The sequence below is a fragment of the Stylophora pistillata genome, chromosome 9 (genome assembly GCF_964205215.1).
Source record: "Stylophora pistillata chromosome 9, jaStyPist1.2, whole genome shotgun sequence".
Lineage (NCBI taxonomy): Eukaryota > Metazoa > Cnidaria > Anthozoa > Scleractinia > Pocilloporidae > Stylophora > Stylophora pistillata.
In genome coordinates this window covers 26,767,896-26,788,232 of record NC_142527.1, presented here as the reverse complement: position 1 = coordinate 26,788,232, position 20,337 = coordinate 26,767,896, and the positions used below count along the sequence as shown (strand labels likewise).

The 20,337-nt window shown below is 40.3% G+C and overlaps 2 protein-coding genes across 3 annotated transcripts; one reads left to right on the top strand and one right to left on the bottom strand.

Annotated features, from left to right (window-relative positions):
- Positions 1-1,690: 1,690 nt before the first annotated feature.
- LOC148724101 (cathepsin O-like) lies at positions 1,691-19,735 on the bottom strand. Of its 2 annotated transcripts, none has more exons than XM_088732620.1 (11): positions 19,025-19,735; positions 18,548-18,608; positions 16,204-16,320; positions 15,795-15,836; positions 12,733-12,782; positions 11,847-11,917; positions 11,371-11,415; positions 7,677-7,768; positions 6,663-6,737; positions 6,231-6,323; positions 1,691-1,791 (listed from the first exon to the last, which is right to left on the bottom strand). In XM_088732620.1, the coding sequence occupies exons 4-11, from the start codon at positions 15,826-15,828 to the stop codon at positions 1,697-1,699; spliced, it is 555 nt and encodes a 184-aa protein (XP_088588746.1). In that variant the 5' UTR covers positions 15,829-15,836; positions 16,204-16,320; positions 18,548-18,608; positions 19,025-19,735; the 3' UTR covers positions 1,691-1,696. The 2 variants fall into 2 exon arrangements, with proteins under 2 accessions (XP_088588746.1, XP_088588747.1); XM_088732621.1 differs by having other exon boundaries at positions 19,277-19,735.
- Positions 8,746-10,889, top strand: LOC148724102 (uncharacterized). The gene has a single exon (XM_088732605.1). The coding sequence runs from the start codon at positions 9,508-9,510 to the stop codon at positions 10,582-10,584; it is 1,077 nt and encodes a 358-aa protein (XP_088588731.1). The 5' UTR covers positions 8,746-9,507; the 3' UTR covers positions 10,585-10,889.
- Positions 19,736-20,337: the final 602 nt, after the last annotated feature.

Genomic DNA, 20,337 nt, shown 5'->3' with positions numbered 1-20,337 from the left:
CGATCGAACTTGAAGAGTATTCCAGTTCATTTCCCTCCGAATGAAGGGGCGACCCCACAGCGTTTTTTAAGTATAGATCTAAATTTCTTCGAATCAGTTGTCAGTCACAGATGGCTTGTTTCGCCGCTGAGCTCTACAAGGACAGATGTTCTTCAGGTCACTCGTACGAAGCATGTTCTCTCTCAGTCCTACGGGTTGTCAGTCTTGTCTGAGAAGGAAAGGAATGCATGTAGAACTCACAATAGTACAAGAGACAAATTTTGAATTAAGACGCTATTGACACGCTTGAGGTCTTTAAGGCAGAAACTTCCGCTGTAGCTTTTGTTATCGGCGTAAAGCCCAATATAGCGCTTAAGCCGCTCTGTTTGTGTCGTCGAACCTGACCAATAGTATAATTTCATCACCATATATGTCTCTTGCTCATGGCGCTTATTATCAATCGATTCTCGAGATTATTTCCGAGTGGGGCCGTAAGGTAGAGCACAAGCCGGAAATAAGTAAATATACGTGGAGATGGAAATATTTTCACAAAGACCGGATATCGTGATTTTTAATGTACTGCTTGACCTATAGGATGTCTTTACAATGCTGGTAAATGTTTTGGCCGATTTGGCGGTGAATTCATGTTGACTTCACACTAATCAGTCCCTACCCCCTGAACTGATGGCGATTCGAATGTAAATTCTTATAAGGTGATGTTTTTTTTTTGACAGTATTTCCTTGAGTTGAAACGCAAGATATACTGGAGATATGTCGACCTCGTTGATTTCGTCATTCATTGTTAAAGGAAGTGGCGTAGCAGAGAGGCTTGTTATTTTGGCTAGGTAAGGGACTTCTCTTACAATACGTTCCTTGAAAGTTTGGAAATCGTACTCCAAAAGCTCCTCCTCCCCTATGAAAAAAGCAGTGATACGCCTGGAAGAATATTAGTGACAGATGACCTTCAATCTGATAATACACACGAGAGCTTAAATCCCGCTGGCTAGCGCTTTTAAGAGCTTCAAAACAATAGAATATTTGTTTAACATGCTACTACGGACTATATATGGTAAAGTAGCGATCCTATTGGTCAGGTTTTTCGATCCTTGACCACCGGCAGTCAAAGAAATGAGTTCATTGAATTGAAATTTGTCGGAGCGGTTCTTTAGCGGATAATTCCGTTGTCTCGGTTAGCTTTTCGTCACTGCCTACTTAGCTTTTTTACCTCTTTTCTTTTCTATGGCGTCGAATTTGCTTGAGTGCTCAGTGCATCTTTCTATGTTTTGCCTCTGCCTACAATACTACACACGGTGAAAGTAAATCTAGGCCATAAATCTGCAAAGACTTGTTTTTCTTTCAGTTTTAAGTGGGTGAATAACAAATACTTAAACACATGCTTTTTGAGTTTTCAGCCAAAAGTCCAACTGAAACCTTCAAGTGTTTTAATGAAAAAAAGTAGAAGTGATGGTCTTCATGTTCCAATGTCTTCACAGAATAAGTACCGTGATCCATTGCGTCAGTAATTGACTAAACTACTCAAGGGTCTTACTTATCGACAGTAAGCGATACGTGCACAAAGCTTTGCATGATATTGGAACTAAGTCAAGCGCGAGTGTAAGATCTTAGGGCGGTATTATAAGTGTTGTTTTTCTGGTTGACTCTAAGCCAAAATATATGTATAAAGGGAAAAAAAAAACAAACCTCTTTAACATTGACCTCAGCATTGTGATGATATTCCGGTTAGATCAGTGCAGGCATTATCAGTGTTTTGTCTTTTTTTTTGTGGTTTACTCCTACACCGAAAATATATATCTAAAGGGAAAAAAACAAACCTCTTTGAAGTTGACGTCAGCATTGTGAAAGACATTACGCGTAAGTCAAGCACACGTTCGAAATCATTAGTTCTTTGCGAAAGCACTTGGACTTCTACGCTTCATTATAATTAACTAAAGCGTCTTAATGTACATTAAGTCTAACACCCCTCGAGTTACCATTAAATCATAGCTGGTGATGGGATAGTCTAAATGCCCCAATGTCTTTACAGAATAAAAAGTCGCAGTGATATGGAAAACAAATTAAATGAATAAAGGCTGATAGTTTCTAAAGAAACTGTTTGGGGCTGCGTCGGTGGGGGTAACGAAATAATTTGGATATATCAACAAAGTTGAAATGGTAAATTGGCCACCGTAACGATTACAAAAGCTGACGTTCCGAGCGTTAGCCTTTCGTCCGAGCGATATGGAAAACAGCACGGTAGTCTTCTTTATTGAAAATATGCTATACGATACTTAGGTAGGATCTTTGTTCCTTTGAAGGAATTAATGATCAAACGGAAGATATAAAGAATAAGGGGGTAAGAATACGTAAGCAGTATGAGAATAAGCGATACGTGCACAATACACTTTATGATGCTGAAGTTATTACCTGGGTATAAAAGCTATGGGCGGGAATTACAAGTGTTATAGGTCACGCAATACATTAGAAATCACGAGTTCTCGTTCTAAAAATATTTCCCCAGGCATTTAATGCATCTCAATCTTTTAAGTACATTTCTCAGTCCATCACGGAAAAATGTAAAACCAGTGGGTCCAACTGTTGGATGATCATTGGTTCCTAAATTATTACAGCTTCGCCGCTATTACATTAATTCCAAAAATGATGATGTATCTAGTAAAAGCAAAATATGTTTTTCCTAATTTTGCTACATATCATTCACAAACTTTCAAAGCTTAACTACAAAGGAATCAATTAAAGATGTATATTGAACGAAAGACCCCTGAAAACTTATTTCACATGGTATTTATTTCGAACAAACGTATTTTGGGGATGTAATTTTGTACAACTTCTTCGCTCACTTTCAATAACACTTTTGCTTTTCCCTTCCCGGAAACACGGCTTCATTTAAAGAATATGTATAAATATATATGTTCGTACGATTTATTTAGGACAAAAATTTGACACGGCTCAGGAAGAGCTGCACAAGAGTAGTATCGTCAAACAACAAACATATGAAATACATATATATGAGCTGCGGTTATGAAACGTATATGTGCACGATCCTTCGCAGTAAAGCACTATTTAAGCAATAGTGAAAATCAGACCTGAAAAAAATTCAGGCCTGTACGGGATTCGAACCACTGACCTCTGCGATACTAGTGCAGCGCTCTACCAATTGAGCTAACAAGCCAACTGGGAGCAGGCCATCAAATTAATTCGACATAAACCCGTAGATGATAAATCAAACAACAAACATATGAAATACATATATATGAGCTGCGGTTATGAAACGTATATGTGCACGATCCTTCGCAGTAAAGCACTATTTAAGCAATAGTGAAAATCAGACCTGAAAAAAATTCAGGCCTGTACGGGATTCGAACCACTGACCTCTGCGATACTAGTCAGGGGTTTGATTTTCACTATTGCTTAAATAGTGCTTTACTGCGAAGGATCATTCACATATAAGTAGTATCGTCGTATGAAATTGGAAACTTATTATTTCTATATTTTCGTAAAATACAAAAACAGTATACAGTTTGTGAGATTTGAAATTGTAGTCTCGGGATTCTAGTACTGGTTGTATTCAATTGGACAGAAACATTTTTCTGAATTAGCTTCCCTCATCCAAAGCTTCCCATATTCAAAGCTTAACGTTTTATAGCTAAGACAGGCACGAAATTTTTCCTCTCCATTTTTCAAGTGCTGTTTTGATATTGGCAACGGAAACGATGAAGCAAAGAATACCATTTGTAACTCGTTTTCCTATCCAGTGACAATGCATCTATCATGGAAAAATGCTCTTTAGAAGGCATGCTATGTTGTAATATTTCAGGTATGTTTAGTTGATATTTAATAAAATACGGTTTAATAAAGATGCTGTTTTCGGGCCAAATTGTTAACTTTATCGTTGATGTCGTAAATTTGACATGTTGGTGTTATTTTCTTTTTAATGGATCTCCATGTTACTATTGCATGAGAAAGGGGGAGGGGATGGGGGAAAGTTTACTTGCGTTTGACACGCACTGGACCTAACCCAGTAGATAAAACTCTATCCATTGTACGTTCTGTTGATACTGAACCATTAAATAGCGTTATCCGGCATTGCAAAACTGGGTCCAGGCTCTCTGGCCTCGGTCATTCAACATTGCGACATAGCGCAGGTCCTGAGGCCCGGTAAAACTTACGACTTTCTACATCCTACGAAAAACCCCTCGTGTCCTCTAGAGGCTTCTTCTCGAGCTTTCCCAAATTTTACACGGTCCGCAATACAAGGTACCTGGCTGGGATAGATTCTGGTATAGTCAGTTATGGCTGATCATCTCATGATCAGACCAAAAGCATTTTTTCTGTAATCTCCCTACTTCACCCTATCTAGACACTGCAGTGAAGGTCGTCACAACAGTCTGTCTTTCACTCTCAGATTTATTTACGTCTTTTTGACTTAAGTGTATAGTGTTGCACCCCGCGTAGACCACACAAGAGAGAAAGTAAAAAAGGAATTGACATATTCTACCTGTAACGCTCCCCCAGAAACACTCGCGCAGGCAGTTCTTACCCTTTAACTTAACGTTTCTTAGTATGACTGCCTTTGTGAGAATTTGCAATGAGAAAAAAAGTGTTCAATGTCCTGTGTTCTTAACGACTTTAATGAACACGAATACATCGAACAGTTTGTGGGGTTATTGCAACAGCACTCGGTTAAGGTCATACCCGTACGAGCCGGGGGGGCGGGGGGGGGGCTGCAGCCCCCCTCAGCTGCGGAAATTATGTAATTTTTCGGGCAAAACGCTCTTGATTCGGGCAATGACATTTGGGAGAAAACATTATAAAAATAATGCCGTTGGCGTGATTTCCAAAAGTCGTAAATAAAGTTTCTAGTTAATTACTTTTCAGGTGATTAGATGCCCGAAAGGGGTGTCTTCAGAGATTTCGTAATTTGAATAATATCGTGTAAAATATAAAGTGTATCATTTCGGTAACATCTGCTGCAGTTTGTGCCTAATTTTCGCGCCAATTTCGCGGAGAGCGGGAAAACATTTTGACGAGTTCACATGAAGGTTTAGGTTTCCTGGTTGAAGTTCGTTCGATTCGTTGTGAAGCCCGTGGACTTAAAAAGGTTCAAGAGGACGTGAAAAACTTAGGTGACTAAAGGTCAAGCGGCCGTCAAGGTCAACAAGGCGAAAGGTAAATACTACACAAATTCCATTAAGTAATTCGTTTATTCTATTCGATCGATTCTATCCGTAAATCTGAGTATTAAAGTATCACATAATACGAGCTGATGTCACCCAGCTGGTAACTACCAATCATTGGCAGCTTTCAATGATAGCAGTTTCATTAGATGGGAAAATGGTGAACGTCTCCGTTTGCATCCCGATTTCAACCCTTAACCTTTCGGGCATTGCGTGTTTTTTTCGGGCAAGGAAGACCACCCCCCTCCCCCCCCTCCCTCAAGTCCAAAGGTGCCCGTACGCGTTTGGTTAAGGTTACGGTGCACCTTCAGGGGTGTCTCGCGTGCAAGCGATGTAGTACGTCCGGTTTAAACTGTAGATATCTAAACCCCTATATCAAATTAAAGCTTATAGGGCTGGCTATCAGACTATACCAAAAATTTTGAAAAAAAAATTAATTGTCGAATTTTTCACGACTTCTAAATGCGAGCGCCCGAATCACCTTTCAAGAGCTACAAGTCAAAGGGAATTGTTCGATTGCTCTCAAATTTTGACGGAAGCTAGTTTTACATGTAAAAAACATAAACGTGTCTCTGAATTTTTTATTTCTATATACTTTTTTTCAAGAGCGATTTTTGTACGATCACTCCACATTTTTTTAATCCTATTTAAAAAATGTTAGCGTGTAAAGATGAAATAATCCGATGTAATAATTATTTATTCAAAAATGTTCTGTAACTTTTCACTGAAATTGAATATGGCAAATCGCAGACACGTTTTTTTAAGCGCTTTGGCCCCGGAAACGGAGGAACACATTAAATAAGCGAAAAACAAAATTCACTTTAACATGTAACGTTCAAAAGGTGATTCGGGCTCTCGCATTTAGAAGTCGTGAAAAAATCGACAATTAATTTGTTTTTCAAAATTTTTGGTATAGTCTGATAGCCAGTCCTATAAGCTTTAATTTGATATAGGGGTTAAGATATCTACAGTTAAACCGGACGCGCTACATCGCTTGCACGCGAGACACCCCTGAAGGTGCACGGTAACCTCAAGAGGGCATAGCTTCACAATACTCACCACACAGGTTATCGCCCATTTTGATGTACAAATATCCTTTGTCGCCGTAGCCTTCTCCCCAGGAATTTCTGACGATCCAGTACCAAATATGGCCTGAAATTGGGAAGGAAAATAGTAATCAGTGTTGAGTAGAGGAAAAGTTCCAACTCAACCCGCATCTGAATATGAAAGCTTTGAGAAATACTCCTAGTCGCTTCGTGCTACGGAAAGCGGAGCTAAGCGCCGGCCCGATGAGCCACATGGTGCCTGAGTAGGTTTTACCTTTTTTACCTCTATCAGCATGCCACTTCTCTCAAGAGATCTCGGTTGGATCCCAACTTTATTGTTGTGTTTCAGTGGACCATAAAGTCTAACTGATTTAGTTTTCGTACTTTTCTTTTTTGTCAAATATCACCAACTCTACAAGCTATGTATTGAAAACGGACAGCGCACCGTTAAAATCATATCCTATGATTTGCACCGCATGATTGATGTCTGTGTCGGTGCAGTGATGTTGTATAATCCCACCTACGAAACAAACAAAAACAACAGCGAGAAAAGGTCAAGCGAGCGGAGGAGAGACTGACTCCATTTTTAGTCTCTTGCCTAATGATGGTCTATGGGACCAGTGGCGGATCCAGGGGGTCTGGACCTCCTCCCCCCCCCCCCAACAGACCTGACGCTTACAACTTTGAAATTGAAATTCTTACATCGACAGGATCGTACATCACTTTTTAACTGGCCGATCTTTTTAATGAATCCAAGTTTAAGCGGCCAAGAAATTATAACGTGCAACCGCGACTGGTGGGAGGGGTGTGGGGGGTGTGGGGGGTGTGGGGGAGAAGTAATTTGCCTCAAAAGACTCCAACAGTCCTTTCTGAACCAAAGTTTTGACCCCCCCCCCCAATCAAAAATTACTGGATCCGCCCCTGGGGACAGATTTTAGACAGGATACAACGGGTCTTTCTCGCATAGGGCAACTGAGAATTGAATTCCTTGAGAATCTTCAACAAACTTTCATGTCGTAAGATTCCATTACTGCTTTTTGTACAGGAAACATTGTTTAGAATTTAAAAGAACACTGGAAATGAACGTTTGTACGTTTGGAGATGTTAAGAAACGCACATTTTCTAAACAAGAGGAATTTTAACAAGATGACTCACAACAGTTGGACAATTGCTGACCGACAGTCGGCCGACTGTTGACTAAACGTCTCCGAAATTTGGTCGAAGGTTGGCCGATACGTAAAGGCCAACTGCCGGCCGATGTGGCGGTTTGATCAGACTTATTACTGTAACTTACAGTAGCCTTTCCCTAACTCTTTTTACTCAACTGTTTATGACAACAGATTAAGAAATCATCGTTTCAGAGGCCAAACCGAAGTACAACACAAAGTAAGACAATTCTCATCCCATTCAAACCTTTCTTAACTCCACGACACTTGAACTTTTTATACAGAGCACTCACCGAGATAATCGTGCCACATGGTCGCATCCACATTCACACCAAGCGGACCATGTTGACCTACAAGATCCTTCATTCTGGTGTTCTCTTTTCTTCTGGAAACAGAAGAGAAATTAATGTGAACAGGTAGACTATACAACTCGAGGGAATTAAGCTACAAAATTTTGAGAAGTTTTGTCACGACAGGAAAATTTGTCTTCAACGTTAAGAAAACCACATAATATGAGGGAAGTGAGGCAGAAATGTATAAAACTGGAATAAAACAGAACATAGATGTTTAAAAATGTAGAAGATTACTACGGATTGTTGATGGCAAAATTGAAGAATGTAGGCTTTTAAGCTCTTAAAGGTGCACAGATGGCAACAGCTATTCCGAGCCTCTGAGCCTGGGAGCCATTCCTAAGTATTAGTGCTGCGGTTTGAACTTTTCTTTAAGTCTAAGTCCTTGAGCAATATGAGTCAGCGAGAGGTCTGCAATTAGTGTCTACTGCTACTTCTACTGCTGCTACTGCTACTGCTACTGCTACTGCTACTGCTACTACTACTACTACAACTACTACTAGTTACTCCTACTGCCACTGCTACTGCCACTGCTACTGCTGCTGCTACTACTACTACTACTACTACTACTACTACTACTACTTTTACTGCTACTGCTACTGCTGCGGCTGCTGCTACTGCTACAGCTACTACTACTACTACAACTACTACTAGTTACTACTACTGCCACTGCTACTGCTACTGCTGCTGCTGCTACTGCTACTGCTACTACTACTACAACTACTACTAGTTACTACTACTGCCACTGCTACTGCTACTGCTACTACTACAACTACTACTAGTTACTACTACTGCCTCTGCTACTGCTACTGCTACTACTACAACTACCACTAGCTACTACTACTGCCACTGCTACTGCTACTGCTGCTGCTGCTACTGCTGCTGCTGCTACTGCTGCTGCTGCTACTGCTGCTGCTACTGCTACTGCTGCTGCTACTGCTACTGCTACTACTACTACAACTACTACTAGTTACTACTAATGCCACTGCTACTGCTACTGCTGCTGCTACTACTACTACTACTGCTACTGCTACTGCTACTACTACTACTACTACTACCACTGCCACTGCCACTGCCACTGCCACTGCCACTGCCACTGCTACTGCTACTGCTACTACTACTACTAATAGTTACTCCTAACAACAGGGTTCTTGCGCTTTTTCAGGAACCCAATTCAAGGACTTTCTAGGTCACTGTCAAGGACGGCGCTCAAATTCAAGGACCTTTTGCATTTAATAAGAGCTAATAGAAATAAAACGCATTGCGTGCAGGACCGGCCGAAAAACTCCAACGAGCGTGACTTCAAGCGTGACTTCAAGCGTGACTTCAAGCATGACTTCAAGCATGCACATCAGAGTGATCATGTACTAGGTAACGAAGGTTATTTTCAATGCACCAATCAGGTACAAAATAGATAAAATCACGTGTCAAACATCATAATCGGACGCGGGATTTGAAAGGAAAACTCGTTTTCGCGATTTGTGCTGGAAACTTGCACTTTCAACACCGAAAACAAACGAAAACTCCGACTTTGATTCATCTGCACTTATTTACAAGGAGTTTTCAGACATTTTCAAGCAGCTGAGACTAAATTCAAGGGTTTTCAAGTCCTTGAAAAGAAAAAATTACATTCAAGAACTTTCAAGGACTTTCATGGAGCGCAGGAACCCTGTAAAAATAATAATAATAATAATAATAATAATAATAATAAGCGCGCAAGATTGTTGTCGAGAGTAGGGGTAGACACCCATGTAGTTCGAATGCATTGTTGTATATGCCAAGAAGTAGAGGAGGGCGGGGATTGCGCTCTGTTGAAATGGAGTACAAAGCCACAAAAATCAAGGGTGCAGTCAGACTCAATGGTAATGAAGATCGTGCACTGGGAATGGTACGGGAGTTTGAAGAGCAAGCGGCGAGGATGGGGCGTAGGTCAATTTTTAAAGAAGCGGCTAAGTGCGCGGAGGAGTTGGGGCCGGAGTTGGATTTGGAACACGCACAAGGGATCAAGAAAGAGGTGCGGAGATGCCAAATTGAGAAGTTAGAGGATGAGATCAGAAACCAACGATGGCAAGGGCGTCTAGTGACTACTAGGCTGGAGGATGAGAGTTTGAGTGCCGATGGGTGTTTCTGGTGGCTCACAGAGTGGAAGAACTGCCCATCACACACAATTGCTGGACTCGTCGAGCTATACGAGCAGCTATTGCCAACGCGAGTATACACGAGTCAGAAGACCCACACAAGCGGAGAAGGCGAGGTGAGGTGCAGATTATGCGGCAAGGCTCCAGAGAGTGTGGCACATATCTTGTCAGAATGCAGTGCGCTGGCCCAGAGCAAGTATCTCTCTAGACACGACGCAGCACTGAAGGTACTGTTTTACGAACTATCGTATGATGAGGGATTTATAGACGAGATACCACCCTGGTACTCACCCGACAAGCCGAAGCCCGTGTATGAGTCAGAGAATGTTAAAGCTTATTGGAATGTCCCTATATATGCTGATCAACAAGAGGTCAGATGCAATAGGGTGGATGCACGCATTGTAAATCATATGTGCAAGAGAGTTGTGACGCTGGAAGTGAGCTGCCCGTGGGTTAACAATCGGACAAGAAAGGACGAAGAGAAGACACTGAAGTACGGACCCCTTCGCTGGGAACTAAGGCAGCAGTTCCCAGGCTACGAGGTGAAGCAATATAACATCATTATGGATGCCCTCGGGGGGTGGTCACGGGAGCTGGATGTCATGATGCGCGAGCTGGTGGGACGCAGAAGCACAGACGTACTGCGAAAGATGCAGAGAGCAGTGCTCTCGGGCACGCTGAATATTGCCCGGACTTTCAAGGTGGCAGTTTGAATTCCTGTTAGAAGGAGGACCGTAGACACAACGGAAAAGCTTTTTAGGATCAGTTAATGTACATTTATTTTTTACTCCATGGCGCACAGGTTACGGTTTTCGCCCTGTGCTGCCTGATTAGAATGTAGCATTCAGTTGATTTCTCTGCGACATAATAATAGTAATAGTAATAGTAATAATTTCTAACAGGCCAACTGGGAGCAGGTCATCAAATTAGTCCGAGATAAACCCGTAAGATGATAAATCAAACAAAACGAACTGAATATATGAAGTGCAGTTATAGAAACATATTTGTGCACGATCCACGCAGTAAAGAGCACTATTTAAGCAATAGTGAAATCAGACCTGAAAAAATTCAGGCCTGTACGGGATTCGAACCACTGACCTCTGCGATACTAATGCAGCGCTCTACCAATTGATGACCTGTTCCCAGTTGGCTTGTTAGCTCAATTGGTAGAGCGCTGCACTAGTATCGCAGAGGTCAGTGGTTCGAATCCCGTACAGGCTTGAATATTTCAGGTCTGATTTTCACTATTGCTTAAATAGTGCTCTTTACTGCGAGGATCGTGCACAAATACGTTTGTATAACCGCAGTTCAGAGATATGAGTTTCATATATTCGTTGTGTTTAATAATAATAATAATAATAATAATAATAACAATAACAACATACTGAGAAGCTCGGGTTCTGCTTTAGATCCAAAATATTGGATCTGATTTTCAAAGTGCAAGACATTTGTTGAAAAAAAAAATTAAGGTTGCACACAATATACACCAGTATACTTACATCTGCACCTTACACCCGCATCTTATCCTCACTCCCTTTTCAGTCCTACATAAAATGAGCATCAAGAGATACTAATTACAAATTGAGTTTTGATGTCTGAACATCTTGATGCTTGACACATTATCTAGGATGAAATACTATGCCGGAGACCATTTTCTTAAAGAAATTTCCATTAATTTCATGATTTTATCACTTGAAACACTTCTCCTTGATCAACCAAAAATAGACAAGCAACCAATATATATCAATCAAGCTTAAGTTTTGGATGATTATTTTTTTCAATATGGCACCTAAACACATTTAAGGCCTGAGGGATACATCATGAGTGGAAAATTTTGTTACCAGCCGACACTGACAGGACCTGATGGACAATTGGACACAAGCCTAGTGAGACTCGATTTTCTCCCTTTTGCTCATGATTGGAGACTTAAGTCCATAAGTATTTAAAAAGAGTTTTCTGCAACAACAGTACTTACAAAAGATTGCGTTTACAAGTTGTTTCTTTATCCACATAAGGGAATTCTTTAGCTGGAGCAAGTGTGTAATTCTGAAAGGAAAGATAATAGTTAAATAGCATAAAACATGTAGGTAACAGTATATACATATAGCTTTCAGATCTGAAATCAGATTTCACACTAACCCTGGGTTATCAAAGTCAAAGTCAAATTCTTTAAGCACTCTAAACAACTAACGTGTCTAGTTACAATGATAAGGTCGAGATCGGATATCAGCATTATCAGGCGCCTCTGGCAGCCGCTTCAGTCCATGTAACGATCTCACCTTCCTGCCCATCCCACCCGAGGGGAGGACATCCACCACACAGTAATCTCGTGCGTGGGAAATTAGCGTCTCCTACCCCTAACCCTGCAGGAGACAGGGCCTAAGGTTTATTCGTCCTTATCTGAGAAGACTAGAATATCTATCCATTCCTTGAAGTTATAAAAAGGTAGTGAATTCTCCTCAGTTATTTTAAGACCATGAGTATTGGTCCAGCCAGGGCTTGAACCCTTGACCTCCTGCACAACACAATCCGGCGCTCTAACCAATTGAGCTAACTGGGAGGCAGGTTATCTAATAACCCAGCTTTGGACATTGCAGCCCGCAGTGCTAACCAAATAGTCAGCTTACTGCATTTCCCAAATTAGGGTTTACTTTTACTTTTGAGAGTGATTGGCATCTTACGTCTCCTTACTGTATCACTATTGAATCAAGAATTATGTTCGTGAGAATATAGCAAATGATCACTAACTAAATTGTCAAACAAATTCACCTTGTAAATATCATAGCAAATGTATAGAGATTGGTATGGAGAATATGCAAATTACTAATGTTAGGGTTAAAGTCCTAATTGTTACCATTTACCTCTGTTTGTAACCAATTAAGGGCTAGAAAGGTACTGCCACCTGAACATCCTTTTGACCGAGAACATGAAATCAGTTCCTGGACACTAAGGTCTGTTGTACTCTGGTGATTATAATGAATGGCCCACTGGCTTTCTACACATTCAGTTGCAGTGAAGGCCCTGAAGTGAAGGCCTAGTAGTAGGAGTAGTAGTAGTAGTAGTAGTAGTAGCAGTAGCAGTAGCAGTAGCAGTAGCAGTAGCAGTAGCAGTAGCAGTAGCAGTAGCTGTAGCAGTAGCAGTAGTAGTAGTAGTAGTAGTAGTAGTAGAAGAAGCAGCAGTAGCAGTGGCAGTAGCAGTAGCAGTAGTAGCAGCAGTAGCAGTAGCAGTAGCAGTAGCAGTGGCAGTAGTAGTAACTAGTAGTAGTAGTAGTAGACCCCAATTGCAGACCTCTCGCTGACTCGTATTGCAGGGTTAGGGGTAGGAGATGTTAATTTCCCCCACACAAGATTACTGCGTGATGGATGTCCTCCCCTGGGGTGGGATGGGTGGGTTGGGCGGGTTTACTGGGCCACAAGTTCATTAGCCTCTAGCTATTACGTGTTACCCTCTACAAATAAAGCCAGCCAGCCAGCCTAACAATTTGCACACATATATTTTCAGCATTGTGGTTTTATAAAGACAATGAAAGCCCTACACTACCTACGTATAATTGTACACTGAAAATATGCCTCAACTCAATTGATCTTCAATTTTGTTGTTTATCCTTTAAATCATAAAATTGGCTTTCTATTGGAGATGGATGTTTTCCTATGTGTCTCTGCAATCGAGATTGCGTTACCAGTGACAGTGCTGAATAACTTATGCACACACGCTAGGTTTTGGTGGATTGCATGTGGACACTAAATAAGAGCACACAGAAAGCTCCTCTTCGATAATAAATCCAGTTAGATTTCCCGTGTTACTGTAACATCACAAAGTGTAGAAATGTGACAAAAAAAGCGAAGAAAAAATGTGATGTCTTAACAAATGGTTCTACAAAATGGGGTGTAATCCAGCTGTCAAGGAAACTCTCCTGACAAGTCCAAGCTCCAGAAAATAAAATTTCCCTGGTAGAATCAGTGACATCTAATGAGTTCTACGTTTTGCCGACGGATAATATCTGCAAGCAACAGTAGCCACCCTAGTTCCACTTCAAAGGTTTCGTAAGTTTTTACGCAAGAAGTGATTGGTAGCGGCCAGGACAAATTGGAAAACAAACCTTGGGGAGTCGCAAGAAATATCTAGTTGCGAATTCCGGTGTCGGTGATTAACTCCTTTGTTCGGGAGCAGATAAAATCGATGTTAGCGCTTTCCCATATGGCAAGCACAGCAGTGTTTTTGCTCGATTGATCGAATATGAGCTTTCTGTGGGTTCTTAATTTAATGTCCACGGTCGTAATTCGACTTTGTAGACATTTTTACAGAATGGTTTGGTAGGGGTCTTAGTTTTCAAAATTACGAAAAGACCCCAAAATTTACCATTAAATTTGACCTAAAACTCAGTGGAAAGGATGGGACAGGAGATAATTTGACAGATTAGACCTGTTTTGGTTACAATTTGACTTTATATTTCAACGGATTCGATTTTTAGGGGGTCTTAGTCTTTGTAATCTCGAAAAGTGGGGATTCCTAGGCGTGGGAAATTCTTTAAGTCCCATGTTTTAAAAAGACACTTCAGACATTTTTAATTCCATGTGCTCACTTGGACGACGCGCACCTGTCCATCCTGACCTGGGAACACCTCTTTCACTCGACCCAGATGCCACTGACCGCGTGGAGCATTCTGATCAACAACAAGCACTACATCCCCAACCTTCAGGTTTTCTTTGGCCTCTCTCCATTTCTTTCGCGTGTTAAGTGTTGAGAGATACTCTTCTCTCCAGCGCTTCCAGAACAATCTCACCAGGTTCTGAATCAGTCTCCAAAGGTGCCTGGGATTAAACGCGATGTCATCGGCAACTTGAGGTGCTAGTTGTCCTCCTAGCTGCCCAACTAGGAAGTGGTTAGGTGTCAACACTGGCTCGTCTCGTGGGTCAGCTCCTTCATACGTCAATGGTCTCGAGTTCATCAATGCTTCTACTTCCTTGATAGCAGTGTGCAGCTCGTCATCGGTTAGCCCAGCATTTCCAACTATTGCTTTCAGAGTTTTCTTAGCTACCTTAACCAGCGACTCAAACACCCCTCCAAAGTGCAACCCCAATGGAGGATTCCAATTCCATTTGAACCCGTCATTGCCAACATTACCCGCGATCTTTCCCTGGTCCATTGCTTGAACAAGTTCTCTGAGCTCTCTCTCTGCTCCTACAAAGTTTGTCCCATTGTCACTTGTAATTTCTTCCGGTCTTCCCCTGGTGGCTACCATTCGGCTGAACGCATTCAGGAAATCTGTGGTGCTCAATGAACATGCCATTTCTAGATGCACCGCTCTGGTTGCAGAGCACATAAACAGGCACAAATACCTTTTAGCAGAAACTCTTCGAGTAATCTTGGTCGTGAAGGGGCCAGAAGTTTATACGCCCGATAACTAGGCTGTGCCCGTTGAATGTCGCTGGCCAGTCAGAGTACAAGCCCTAGAGAAAAGAGCTGAGGACCCGGAGCTGCTCTTTGGGGGGGGGGGGGGAGGATGGACACGCGATTTCTTATTTGTTTGCTGTTTTGTAAGCGCCAGGCGCCACCCCGTGTGGGGGACTGGAACTAGATTAAAGTTGTGAGCACATGGAATTAATTTGTCGGGAGTGTGTTTTTTAAAACCAGGATTTAAAGAATTTCCCACGCCTAGGAATCTCCAAAAAGTAAGACGGGTCTTAGGTCTTAGGTGTTCGTTTATGAGGGTTTTAGTTTTTGTAACACCCCATGTTAAACAGACAATTGCACTTTACCCTTAAGCTATATTCATAAGCATTTCTCAAGATTCTAATGAATTTAATTTGTTTTAACCCTATAATTTCTGAAGCTGTCTACCATATGATTATGATTAAGAAGGGTGTAATGAAGTTTATGAGTTGATAATTTTATGCGAAAATAATAACAATTGTAGCTGCACCTTTCCTTGATTCTTTACAGCTGACACCTTCCATCTTTTCTCCTGAAAAAAAAATGATCATTATAATTATCATTAAAAAAATGTCAAACAAACTTATCAATTTTATAATTTAAAGAAAAAGAGAAAGTATCTTTTCTGGCACGTAAGTGGTAACTTAAACACACTGTACTTAGTCATACGAGATAAAAATTTATCCTGGCAGTGGATAGTAAATTATCCAGTCTTCAAACAACTGGAACTTGTTAAATAGTTTTGGATATACATCATTTTTAATGTTGTTAATCTGCAAATTAATGCACATACATGCATTTCCTCTAGATGACTTTGTGACTTTGCAAAATTCAAATCAAATTATCCACTTAATTCTCTTTCCTTTTCTACCTATGAGATGTGTATTCTGCTTACTTACCAGTCACGATTAGGTGGTGTATTAGAAGAATTCAGCTCTAGTGTACAACAGCCAAAAGGTGTCATGGCATCATTAGCAAAAAGGACATGTTCTTCCTGTATCCCTCTTTTAAGAATCCTACAAATTAAAAGTAATAAATAATAGAAAGTTATAATTATCTCTTTTGTTCTCTTGACAACAAATTTATGCACCAACACAGCAACAAGCCCAGTTGTGGAGGAATGAAGGGATACCCATTTAAGATCAATGACATTTTTTTCATTTTCCTCTTTTAAAGGCATTATATTTAAGTCTTTCTGGTAGAGATCTCAACTCTCACAAATATATTTTACCATAAAATGATAAAAATTATCTAGGGACACCAGTCAAAATAGTTGGAAGGCTGTCAGTGCTGGACTAAGCTAGCATCCCATTAAACAAATTACAAACAGTTGAGTTAATTACTTCGTGCAACAGAAAGTTGAATATGGCCCAGGGTTATCAACTCTGAAGTTTAATTTAGGTGAGGAAGATGCTGAACTAATTACAATGCCTCTCTTTACTGGGGAGATTTCATGGGTAATTTACTCAACTTTTCAGGGAGCAAACAGGTTGCCCAGCATGAAGTGGTCAATGCCATACAGTCATCCAGGAAGAAAAGAAATTGATACATATATCTTGTTAGAAGTTTGTTGTGTAATATTGCAGAGTATTTTTACGAGTTGTGCCATATTTTGACAAGCCAGTAGGAACCGTTTACAAGATACGTTTCCTTTCCAAATGAGTTTAAGATCTCTTATCTGGTGATCGACATCTTCAGTCAGGTCTAAACAATTGAAAAAGGTGAGGAGAGGGCTCTGAAAGACACAATCGAGAGTACAGAGAAATCCAAAAGTACTTTAGCCCTTTTCAAATCAACAGCACTGCGAGCAACAGTGGTAACTTCCAGTTTTGGCATGCACAGTTGACAAGAGCGAGCAGGTGGCGTTTCGTTTTGAACCACAACGTTTACGACCAAGTTCGTGAAGAAGTCAGTCAAAAAACATGGTGACAGAGTCATGCGGTTCCTTTCGAATCTCAACCTACGAGTGGTCTCGGTGGATATGAAGAGCTGAACTTTTATTGTCTACGCTTCCTAAAGACATAATTTGAAAATTAATAGTGATTGAGACTTTATCTCCAGTGGCTAAACAATCCTAAACAATTGATTTATTGTCCCTTGCTGCAAAAAAAAAAAATTATTGTTTGTAATTAAGACAAAACTGAAAAGTCCGTTTTTTTGTTGAAGACTGCTTATTTACAATCAGGGTATATACCTGAAAACTGCTGATTAGAAACTTTGAATTCCCTTTAATAAAGTTACCGGTCACAAATTGTTTGACATCGTAGGTAGGCTAGTTTATTTTACACCAAAGAGTCGAAGGAGACAACTGAAAAAATCAAAGTCGAGGTATAATTATGATGCTTAAGCTAGCCATGTTTTTCTGTGAACACTTGGGTTTGGTTCTCTATGCATCTTGAATTGATTCCTTTATATTAAAGCTTTGAAAGTTTTTGAAGCATACATAGCAAAATTATCAAAAAAACATATTTTGGTTTTCGATGTACCTTTAAATTCTGGAATAACTAATGATAGCGGTGCATTCGCAATAATTTAGGAACCAATGATTATCCAACTTGACTGAGCCCACTGATAAGATATTTTTGCATGATAGACTGAGAAACGTACCTAAAAGATAACTCGATGAGTTTTAGAATCAATATATGCATTAAATTGCCCGGGGAAATAATTTTTACAAAGAGAACTCGTTATTTCTAATGTATTGCTTGACCTGTACAGGATGTCTTTACAATACGGGTATCAACAGGAAAGGACTTTGATTTTACCGCGTAAACCAGGAAAACAACATAAGGAAAGAATAAGAAAGATGGTAAGTTTTGAGCTTGGTAAAGAAATATAGAAAGATGTCTTTCTTCTGAATAACGAGCGTGAGATAAAGAAAAAATTCTGAGTCTCCATGAGGAATCGAAACTGACAGACCATCGGATTCCGCGTTCCGATGTTCTACCGACTGAGCCACTGAGACTCTCTGGTGAGCACACAGGCAGCCCAAGCTCACTACTACAAAAGCGTACGTGACTCTTACAGTGTTGCACAACGTTTTATATTTATAAAGGTTTGTATGGGATGTCATCGGTTTGCCTTAAGGCGGGGGTAAACCTAAAAAAATGCCCATTTTTCAACCATTTTTCATGGCTAGGATTTAATTGAAAGCTTAGGAAAACTATATATCTCTGGAAAGCTTATGACTTCAAGATCATGAAAAAAATATTTTACACTCCACATGTCAATTGTAATACATACCACTCGTTTTATTGTGCCACCTGCTGGGTTCTACCAAGGGTTACTTAAGAAATGATAACTCCTGGAATTAATGAAAAAATTTTTTTTAGTTTCAATTCAAAGAATACATTTTGCTTATTGTTAAAAGTAGATGGATTTTTGATATGTTGAAACATTTCAAATGGTGATCGATTAAATTTGACATAGGAAATCTAAGTAGTGTTTCACTTCATAACTTTGAGTACATAAATCATGTGGAAAATTGCTCTGCTCATAACACAAAACTTATCAAGAGGAACAAATGCTGAACATTTCAGATCATTCGGATAAATTGTTCTCAAGATATCTTTTCTTGGAGACAAAATTATTGCGTAGTGAGAAAATAGCAATCACACTTAGTTTTTTAAGTTATGCAACCACTCTAGTGGCCCAAGTGTCTATATTTTGTCTGCAGGAGTGTCTAAAAGTAATTTAAATGACTCCTGGTTCATATATTACTCCTTCTGCTTCTTGAAGGGCTTCCGACTGATGAGTCCTCAGAAGTTGCTCCCCTTGATGCTCTCTCTTTTCCTTCTATGTAGCCTGTAAATCAGACTTCATCAATCGTTTACTGTCTTTTGCATTTGCTGCCTCTCTGGTGCATACACCACCAAGGATAGATAGCCTCTCCATAATTTTTAGCCTACTACTGTCTTTCATGCTACCGCATGGAAGACAACTCAGTCGTTAATGTCATATCATTTCCCTCACTAGGTCACACTACTGGATGTTGGAAGTGGACTGGATTCCTCAGAGGAATTGCACTGAAGGGAAAACTGTGACATCAGCCCTGCTCTAGCACTTTTATCCTCCTTAAGAGTTAAGTTTCCTAGAAAGACATTTATCAAGTAAAAATTTTAAGATAAATCAGGCAATTTTATCATAAATAGAGTAAAGACCTCAAGTCAGAAATATACATTCTGTGATTTTTCACCCCATAATTTTTTGTTTACAGTGTATATGCACAAAACCTAAAAATCTTTCTTGTACCTGATCCAAGATTTAATAGATAAATCAGTGAAATTCAGTAGGGAAAAACTGGAACCAAGTGCCGATATGGTATGGGAAATAAGTCATAATCGAGGACAGAGAATGACGTAGACTTGAAAAACAAATTTCTCACCTATCCACAGGCAACCCAAGTTCACTACTAAAAATCGGACGTGACTCTTACCGTGTTGCGCAACGTTTTATATTTATAAAGGTTTGTATGGGATGTTATCGGTTTGCCTTAAAAGAGCGAAAAAGATGTCTTGTTTTGAAATGAAATGGACTTACCTTATTGCCTTGTCGTTTTCTTTGTTGATTCCTAGCGTCTCAGGCCATTTTGAAGCGTTTTCGGCGAGTTAGCGCTATGTTGGTGTTCAACTGCTAGCGCTAACTCGCCGAAAACGCTTCAAAATGGCCCGAGACGCTAGGAATCAGCAAAGAAAACAACAAGGCAATAAGGTAAGTTTATTTAACTTCAAAACAAGACATTTTATTCTCTCTTTTAAGGCAAACCGATAACTTCCCACACAAACCTTTATAAATATTAAACGTCGCGCAACACGGTACGAGTCACGTCCGCTTTTCTAGTAGTGAGCTTGGGCTACCTGTGACCTATCTCACACACGTGCGCGTTTGAGACCGCCGTGGATAATTTTTTCACGTCTGTTTATATCCCTCGCTTTCCTTGGTATCAGAGCTGTCTGAAAGAAGCTCATCGGCATATTTCATTCTCTCTCTGGAGGAACCAACAGTTTCTTCAGAGTCCGAGTTGCAAAGTTTTT

Bases quoted from the DNA above. Each gene is read 5' to 3' on its own strand.
- LOC148724102 (XM_088732605.1), top strand. From the start codon at position 9,508: ATGCCAAGAAGTAGAGGAGGGCGGGGATTGCGCTCTGTTGAAATGGAG.
- LOC148724101 (XM_088732620.1), bottom strand. From the start codon at position 15,828: ATGGAAGGTGTCAGCTGTAAAGAATCAAGGAAAG. The intron at 7,769-11,370 runs GTAAGTATACTG...TTCTGTTTCCAG, and splicing joins TGCGGGTGTAAGGTGCAGAT to AAGAAAAGAGAACACCAGAA. The intron at 6,324-6,662 runs GTGCGCTGTCCG...TCCCAATTTCAG, and splicing joins CATAGGATATGATTTTAACG to GCCATATTTGGTACTGGATC.